Below are 9708 nucleotides of genomic sequence, written 5' to 3'. Positions count from 1 at the left end.
GAGATGCTATGCTATACTCATGAATATGCATAGGCAGTCTCGAATTTCAACAGGGACAACTCCAATATAAAGTGTTTTTCTCAATGTTGCGGGGTCACGTGCATCACACTTATATCAGTAAACTCAAAACAACATAAAGAAACTTCTATTAGATCAAATGAGCCTCACGTATCAAAATAGCAATTCATTTTTATCTTGACTAAATTTGACACTCGCTAGTTTCCCCCCATACAAAACGTCTCACTTGCTTAATAATTAATGATCTGCTTAACGTGGACAGATTTTGGGCGGAGTAAACGCTCATGCTTCGCCTCTTCCTCTCTGTCTGGGTTTAGAGCAGGGGTGTCAAACTAATTCCATGGAGGGCCTAGTGTCTGCTGGGTTGCCTTTTTTCCTTTCAATTAAGATCTAGACAATCAGGTGAGGGGAGTTCCTTACTAATTAGTGACCTTAATTTATCAATCAAGTACACAGTAGGATCAAAAACCAGGAGACATTCAGCCTTCTGTGGAATTAGTTTTGACACATGTGGCTTATAGTTTTACCAAAGATAAGTTTAGAAACTCTGTGGTTTTAGCCAGAGACAGAAGAGGAAGTGAGACAGCCCACGCGCTGTTTTTTCTGGTTCAATGAAAGTCAATTAACTAAATCATATTTCACTTAGGGCCCCCAAAAGGCTAGGGCTAGCTCTGTCTACATGTGTGGGTAGGTAGACCTGTGAGCCACTGCAACCCCCATCAATGTTGCACATCCCTGAACTAAGTAAACCAGACCCAGCTGCTATTTCATTGGTGTCTATGGGAGACACACCCAGTTAAGTAGACCGGATCTCACACATTTATTTCAATTGTAAACGGCCTGAGTGAACTGTCTTTATTTATCCACCATCTTTAATTTTAGCCTCGCTAAATCGTAGTTGATCTCGCGAGTTTACATGAATGTCCGCTACCACATCTGGTAAATACGAGGATAACTCAACTATATACCTCAGTGATCTCAACGCAGCGGGACAAAAATCTGTAAAAATGGGAAACTGCCAAGTAAGTCCCGAAACCTACCTTTGTTTTATAATTTTACAAAGACGTGATAAAATGAAGTAAAACCGGGTCCGGTCGATTGGAAATGATAGGCATTTGTGAATATTATCTAGGCTACTATGTAGGCCAATATGTTTTTTTATTTGTTGGTCAATTATCATTGTAAAGTGGATTATAATGGATTATAATGTTATAACGCCATCAGAAAACTATTTTGAGTTTGTTTCCGACATTCCACACTGTACCACAACTGTATGTAGAATTATAACAGATTATGCAATTTTTATACAGATTGACACATTGTGTCAAATCTGTCACCGTGATTTATTAAATCCAAGTGCCCTACAAATTACAAACCAGCGCATGTGACAGGCCTGGGGAAACGCAGAGGAAGCAGCCACTCCTCTGCGGAATTCATCACAATCCCGTTTAGATTAACCTAAATAATGAACGAGTGAATCAGAGAGGAAGGGTACGGGTGAGGCTATGGTGGGAGCAGAGCATGAGGGTGTTTCATAGAGATAGATAGAGGACTTATCTTTGCTAATATGGAGTCCGCGACATCATGGGCAACGCCATTGAGACTCTCTATTTTAAAGTAGTCAATATTCTTATTTTGTGTTTGAAAGAAGCATAAAGCTAATATTGGGGATTGAACCAAGTCTGATGCGTTAAGTTATTGTTGCCACTAGGTGGCCGTGATATACCGGTAGCTTTAAGCCATTTACTAACCATTGGCAACTAAATTTGAAGAAGAATGCAATGTTGTGATCATTGGCTGATCACTCCCAACCCATAGGAATCCCCACCCAGTTGACTATTATAAAATGGTGAAAGCCCTCAATGGCACTGTCCCTGCTAAAACGGTTGTGTCCATCTAGAGTCCTCTGTATTTTTCTATGGGGCGTTTCCATCGTCATGTCTCAGTATCGGCTATGGGGCGCTGCGCACATCTACTGTTTAACACACATCCGCCGCCAAATTCCTGAGCCAGTGTTTCTTGCCATTTCAGTTCAATATATTCTCCCCTCCCCCATGTCATGTTACGTTGTTTCTAATGCTACAGTGTTATTACATAATACATACCTGAAAAGGCCTACTGATTTCAATGTTTTTAAACTAATGTGATGTTAAATAGTTTATTTCTTACTAGGATTGGAAGGGAGGGTAGACTAGACCAGGCTACTATATAAGGGAAATCATGCATCAAACTGCTCCTAAAACGTTTGTATTAAGGTGTTTTTTTATGTGGCTATTAGCTCCTATGTAACGATTATCTTTGTTAATTTAGCCCACAATCATGCCATGCGAGGACTTTGATGTCGCGGCTGACATAAAGGCCTTAAGCAAAGCCTGCAAAGGCTTGGGTAAGTTGTGATATTGTTTGTTAATGTATAGCATTCCAGGGATGTTTCTGCTCAATGAGTGAGAGTTGTGTGGGTTTACTTACAATGAACAAATAGCTGTGCCCAAGCTACGGATGGTATTTGTGTGTTTTTTATGATTGCATTTTGTTGTACAGGCACTGATGAACAGGTCATCATTGACATACTTACTAACCGCTGTGCAGCCCAGCGCATGGAAATTAAACAGGCCTATTTTGACAAGTATAAGAATGTGAGTATTAAGCTAATTAATTTTATAGTAAATGAAAAATGTACATCTTATACCGCACCAAGAAATATGTCGTTTTGCATAACCAAAATGTGTGGCTAATTTGAGGAAACCAGCCAACCACACCCATCTCTCTCTCTTTCTCTCTTTCTCTGGAGAAGGAGTTGGTGGATGTGTTGAAGAGTGAGCTGGGGGGGAACTTTGAGAATGCTGTCGTGGCCATGCTGGACCCTCCAGTCGTCTATGCAGTGAAGGAGCTCAGGAGGGCCATGAAGGGAGCAGGCACTGATGAGGATACTCTGGTGGAGATTCTGTGCACTGCCACAAACGCTGTACGTTTTCAGTTTCAAGATTAGAAGAAAAACGGTCTAATTAATATGTTTATTTCCCCTCATTCTCTTTTTTTTTTCCCCCCAACAGGATATTCACATGTTAAAAGAATGCTACTTTCAGGGTAAGTATCAATTTCGCCCTCACACTGCACCTTAAAGCTGGCATCCTTAATGGTGAAACAGCCACATCCAATTGAGACATGACATCAACAAAGAAATGACTGCAAATAACAACTTTTTTAAAATCTCGGACATCATTGCACGTGTGAAAGAAGAGCACAATAAGTACTGCACATTTTGTTTTACCAAGAGTCATGCTCCTCAGCTCGGGAATAAAAACAATAACAACTGTAGTTGGGTGGCCAGTGGCACAGTTTCCCCCTACCGGGCATGACATCTTTGAAGGGACGACCTCATATTCATAATCTCCAGCACCACTCCAACATCGACATATGTGAAAAGACAAGTGTTTCTGATGACATCATACGCAAACACTGACATCATCTGGTGTATGTCGTGATTTTAACCAACTATGAGTAGGCAAAGGTTACATCACCAGTTACTTTATTAACCTTTGCCCGCTCATAGATGGCTTAAATCACATGATGCACACCAGATGACGTGGAAATCTGGTGTGCATCTTTTTCACTGCAAAACAGAGAAACTCACTGTTTTCACATGTGTTGATGTTGGGGTGGTGCTGGAGATGATGAATTATGAGCTGCCCAAACTCCAGTGGATTACGCGCTGTCAAGCCATTATTAGAATGGTGAGGTTACGTGATGGCTAGTCGTTTTATTTCCATGTCAATTTCCAACCGTCTACTAGGGGCAACGCGAGTGTCTTAACATCGAGTTGGCTCGCGTCAAGCTAGGGTGTTGAGGATGGGCTAAACCGTAAGATACAGCTCCGAACATTGCCGGTTCAATCCCTGTGCTAGGCACTCATTTTTGAATTGTGATTTTATTCTAACCCTGACCAACACCTTAACCCTAACCTTACCCACTTGGAATTAATGCCCAAACGTAACCCATGACCTTAACACTTACTCAGAATTCACGCCTAAACTTAACCCTCAAGGTTAGTTTCAGTTTTCCGTAGTTTGACTGATAACTACAGATGTCGGATCTTCATTTGAGCCAATATAATACAACGGATAAATAATCCTGCAGCAACAGGAAATTTGAATTATTATGTGGATTATAAATCATGGAATTTGTTTTGTCATGGTCTGAATTTTAAAATGGAAATTAAAAACTATTGAAGACTTTTTAAAACCTTGAATACACTACACGTTAGCATTTCCTGCTGAGCAGGAAAATTCTCTGCAACAAAAGAGTGACCAACTTAAAACCCTACATCTGTAACAGATGGCAACACACTCCATAATCAGCCACACACTCTGTAAACTCTGTTTCCTGCAGTTACGGCAACTCTCTCTGTCTGCCTTAGAGGTTGTGTTGAATATAAGGTTGAAAAATATATATTTTCCCCCATTAACTTAATCAAGTGTCTTTTTTCATGATTATTCATTATATGATATTTACTAAAGTTGACAAGGGCTAACAGGAAGAAGCCATGAAGTGAACCTAACTCATTTAGCTAGTTTAGGGCAAGAGTTCATAGTTTGCATGGCCCGTAAAGTCCATAGGCTTGCCATCCCAACCACACTGGTCACCTTATTCTGCTCATCCTGTTGTTTTCTGCACTGCTGATTCTGTTCTGATTTGGGATTGTGATTAAAAGGCATATCTTGTTGTTATGGGTGGGTTTTCCACCATGCCTTTTCCCCATTGGCTTAGATAGAATAATGATATCAGTTGTCATGACAACAAGGGAACACCTATTCCTCTGTGCCTCTCAATGTTACATCAGCCTTTAACAATATATTCCCAATTTTTCTGTTGTGTTCTCTCTCTTTGTTTCTCTGTGACTTCTCTAGTGCATGAACGGGACCTGGAATCAGATATCGAAGGGGACACTAGTGGAGATGTGAGAAACCTGCTCACTGCTCTTTTACAGGTAAGTGGCCCCATGGTTTCACTCTTGGACTCTTGCCATGTAACACAATTCCCTTCCCTTCTTTGGACTGAAATCAAGCTCCCTCTGCCTGGCCTCTCTCTTAACCCTACGCCTCTCTTTCTGTCTCTCTTACTCACTCACTCACTCACTCACTCTCTCACACACACACACATTGGCTGTCTGCCTGCCTGCTTTTCCAATGTCCTTTCATTAGTAAAATGGAGGCCAGATACAATATCTTGAGCCAGACAGAAAGGCTACATTTCATCTCTTCACAGAAGTCAGTGAAAGCTTTCTGTTCTAGGGCACCAGAGATGAGAGTTACGATGTGGATGAGGGTCTGGCTGAAGCAGATGCCACCGCCCTGTTTGAGGTATGGCATGGAGAAGTGCATTCAAGAAACAATAATATCAAAAAGTAGATTTACCTGTTTTATTTAAATCATATTTATTATTTAGGCTGGTGAGGGATGTTTTGGGACAGATGAATCCACGTTCAACTTTATCCTGGCCAAAAGAAACTACCTGCAACTTCAGGCCACCTTCAAGGTGTATGAGCAGGTGGGTCCACTGTTAGCAGCCTGTATCTGTTATCAGTCTCCTTCTTTTGTACGCACAGAAGGCTCCATGGGATCTATCCTCTGTACTGCTGTGTATGCTTAGTGTTATGCTAACCCTGTTTCGTTTGTCCCAGCTCTCTGGAACGGAGATCCTGGATGCCATTGAGAATGAGGTCTCTGGGACACTGAAGGGCTGCTACATCACACTTGGTGTGTACACAACTTAAAAGCAGTACATTCAACTAGATTAAAAAGTTACTCACTTGAATACGATGTGTCAGGTGCCTTACAAATAGCTATCTTTATTTTGGTTGAGAAAATCAGTGTATTTTAAGGCATTTTCTCTTTTCAGTGAGGGTTGCTAAGAACCCTCAGCTTTATTTCGCCCGGCGACTGAATGAAGCCATGAAAGGAGCAGGCACTGATGAGGACACCCTCATCCGCATCGTCATATGCCGCTCTGAGGTAATGTATGGACATGCACTCTGACAGAGTCTTCGGATCGTGCTTTGTTCTATCAAAGACACCAAATACGTTTGTGACTACTGACTACATGCATAAAATGTATATTAAATACTTTACTTTATGGTCACATTTGTAAACCATGCAAATAATGACATGAAAATAGGTTAGGGGTATGTCATCCAAAGAGACTATGCTAATTTTGCCGACTACCTCGGCAGCAAATGCATTATACATGGCTCAGGGAAATCATTAAGAAAATGCCCCTTTTAGACTACTGGACTCGGTTGATTAATCTAAAAGCAGACAGAGGTCAGCTGATGAGATGTGTTTTCTGTTCAACAGTACGACCTGGAGACCATTAAAGACATGTACCTGGAGAAGTATGACATGTCCCTGAAGGATGCCATCAAATCTGAGTGTGGTGGAGACTTCAAACGTCTCCTGCTGGCTGTCTGCCATTGAGTGAGGGAGAGGGAGGGAGATATATATATATATATATATATATGAGAGAGGGAGGAGAGATCAGAGTGCCTAAAAGGGACCGAGGGTGCTGCTGCTCACTCGTGGACAAACTAACGCTACTTACAATCAGTCCTACTGTCCCCAATCATGCGACATTCTCGGATAGGACAGCGGGTGGAACTGGAGATAGCTCAAATCCAGCTGGTTCTGTTCTCCTGATTTTTGCATTGATGTCTAGGTTCCCTGAGTATACTAAAGACAGTTGTGTGCATGTGACATGATTAGTTTTAATCTAGAGGAGTGCTAGGACTAGTATAGAGACTTAACATACTATACTTTAGACCAACAATCCATTTTACCATTGGAACATATAGTGGCTCTAGTCCTTGAAGTTCTCTCTAGATCTCAAAGTTCCCAACATTCTCTTTGCTGCAGTGACATTGGTTTAGTGAAGTTCAGTAGGATCAGGTGGTTCAGTGCTTGGTAGGAAGGTCAGTCTGCACACAAAGCCATTTGTAGGAACTGGAACAGGGTGTTGCTGGAAGATTACAGTAGAGCATTGTATTGAACTTATCAGTCTTATAAGACCTATGTCCAATGCAGCATGTACATTTGATAGGATCTGTAGTGCACAGATATGTGGCAGTTTATAAATCATTCCTATTTCAACATGACATGCATTGCTGATAAAACGGCATTGCCCTAGAGCAGTCATAACCAATATTTTTGACCCACCTGGTAACTTGTGTACAAATATGTAATGGTTCATATTTTTACCCTTGTATTGTAAACGGGCAGCAAAACATTTGGTCCATGTTTAATGAGACGCTATATAGATTTGATCGATCCAGTGCCAGTATCTTCCACCCCAAACTCCATCTTCAGCATTAACGAGTGTTTAGAACTGTTAGCTAGGGTATTAAAATATTACCTTTTTTTATTTAGACGACAATATTATATATTCAATAAATGTGTTTACAGATATAGCCACAAAAAAAGGTGTTGGGGAAGGTATTTGAGGCAATGTCAGAAGGTATGTGTTCTTATGACACTATGAATAGTCAATTGTGTGTTGCGTAACAGCAGCTTAACATATTAGGCTTTTGGTCATATTAGAAAGTCCTGTAATCTCAGCTGAATAACTTCAGATACCTGTATTTATAGCAATTTATAATGCAGACTACTGATGTGAATTTAATTCAAGAGAGGAAATGTTAACAGGGTTTAGGCCATGCACACCTGCCCTTATGGAAAGATATGGAATAGGGACCAATATTTGCCTTTGTATCAGCCAAATAATGTGTTTGGTAACAAATAATCACATGACAATTACAGAATAAAATGTATGTTTATTAACATTTTTCTGTGCGTGTTTGTCTTTGAACATAAGCCTAATATAATCACATTTTCAATTATTTATATAGTACCAGTCAAAAGTTTGGATACATCTACTCATTCAAGGGTTTTTCTTTATTTTTTAAAACTATTTTCTACATTGTAGAATAATAGCGAAGACATCAAAACTCAGAAATAACACACATGGAATCATTTGTAACCAAAAAAGTGTTACAAATAAAAAATATATTTTAGATTCTTCAAAGTTGGCACCCTTTGTCTTGATGACAGCTTTGCACATTGTTGGCATTCTCTCAACCAGCTTCATGAACTCTTGAAGGATTTCCCATATGCTGAGCACCTGTCTGCTGCTATTTCTTCACTCTGCGGTCCAACTCATCCCAAACTCTTAATTGGGTTGAGGTCGGGTGATTATGGAGACCAGGTCATCTGACGCAGCACTCCATCACTGTCCTCCTTGGTCAAGTAGCCCTTATACAGCCTGGAGGTGTGTTTCTTGGTCATTGTCCAGCTGAAAGACAAATGTGCAAACCAGATGGGATGGCGTATCGCTGCAGAATGCTGTGGTAGACATGCTGGTTGAGTGCTATGAATTCTAAATAAATCAGTGTCACCAGCAAAGTACGATCACACCTCCTTCATGCTTCACGGTGGGAACCACACATGCGGAGCTCATCTGTTCACCTACTCTGTGTCTCACAAAGACACGGCGGTTGGAAGGAAGAGTGGACCAAAGCGCAGTGTGGAAAGTGTTTGTGATATTTATTTTCAAGAAACACTCTTAACAAAAATAACAAATTGAAAAACCAATGCAAACAGTTCCATCAGGCACAGACACTAAACAGAAAATAACACCCCACAAAACCCAAACGGAAAATCACAACTTATATATGATCCCCAATCAGAGACAACGATAGACAGCTGCCTCTGATTGGGAATCACACTGCAAAAACAACAAAGAAATAGAAAACAGATTTTCCCACCCGAGTCACACCCTGACCTAACCAAACATTGAGAATAAATAAGGCTCTCTAAGGTCAGGGCGTGACAGTACCCACTTCGGTGGCGTCGCCGGGACCTCCGGACCGTAGATCGTCGCTGCAAGCTCTTGACTGGGGACCGTCACTGGAGGCTCCGGACTGGGGACCGTCGCTGGAGGCTCCGTGACCTGGATTTTCACTGCAGGCTCCGGGCCATGGATCATCACTGGAGGCTTCATGCCATGGATTATCACTGGAGGCTCCGGGCCATGGATTACCATTGGAGGCTCCGTGCTATGGATCATCACTACAGGCTCTGGAACATGGATCATCACTGGAGGCTCTGGGCCATGGATCATCACTACAGGCTCCAGGCCATGGATCATCCCTGGAGGCTCCGGGCCATGGATCATCACTACAGGCTCCAGGCCATGGATCATCCCTGGAGGCTTGGTGCCATGGATCATCCCTGGAGGCTCCGGGCCATGGTTTATCACTGGAGGCTCCGTGCCATGGATCATCACTACAGGCTCCAGGCCATGGATCATCCCTGGAGGCTTCGTGCCATGGATCATCACTAGAGTCTTCGTACGTGGAGCCGGAACAGGTCTCACCGGACTGAGGAGACGCACTGGAAGCATGGTTCGTGAAGCTGCCACAGAGCTTACCAGGCTGGTGAGACATACTGGAGGCCTGGTACGTGGTACCGGAACAGGTCTCACAGGACTGGGGAGATGCACTAGAAGCCTGGTGCGTGGAGAAGGCACCAGAAACACTGGGCCGTGGAGGCGCACTGGAGGTCTCGAGCGTAGAGCTGGCACAACCTGTCCTGGCTGGATGCCCACTTCCACCCGGCAAATGAGGGGCGCTGGCACAGAGCG

The 9708-nt window shown here is 42.4% G+C and overlaps 1 protein-coding gene across 1 annotated transcript; it reads left to right on the top strand.

Moving 5' to 3' along the window:
- Positions 1–747: 747 nt before the first annotated feature.
- On the top strand, positions 748–7849 carry LOC110489848 (annexin A13). The gene is made up of 11 exons (XM_021562792.3): positions 748–1040; positions 2329–2404; positions 2560–2654; positions 2813–2983; positions 3072–3105; positions 4926–5005; positions 5310–5378; positions 5464–5565; positions 5699–5774; positions 5917–6029; positions 6372–7849. The coding sequence occupies exons 1-11, from the start codon at positions 939–941 to the stop codon at positions 6489–6491; spliced, it is 1038 nt and encodes a 345-aa protein (XP_021418467.3). The 5' UTR covers positions 748–938; the 3' UTR covers positions 6492–7849.
- Positions 7850–9708: the final 1859 nt, after the last annotated feature.

The sequence above is a fragment of the Oncorhynchus mykiss genome, chromosome 15, assembly GCF_057628025.1.
Source record: "Oncorhynchus mykiss isolate SJ-2025 chromosome 15, ASM5762802v1, whole genome shotgun sequence".
In the NCBI taxonomy this organism is placed as follows: Eukaryota; Metazoa; Chordata; class Actinopteri; order Salmoniformes; family Salmonidae; genus Oncorhynchus; species Oncorhynchus mykiss.
The sequence above is the reverse complement of the archived record's forward strand: the minus strand, read 5'-3'. Positions and strand labels throughout refer to the sequence as shown.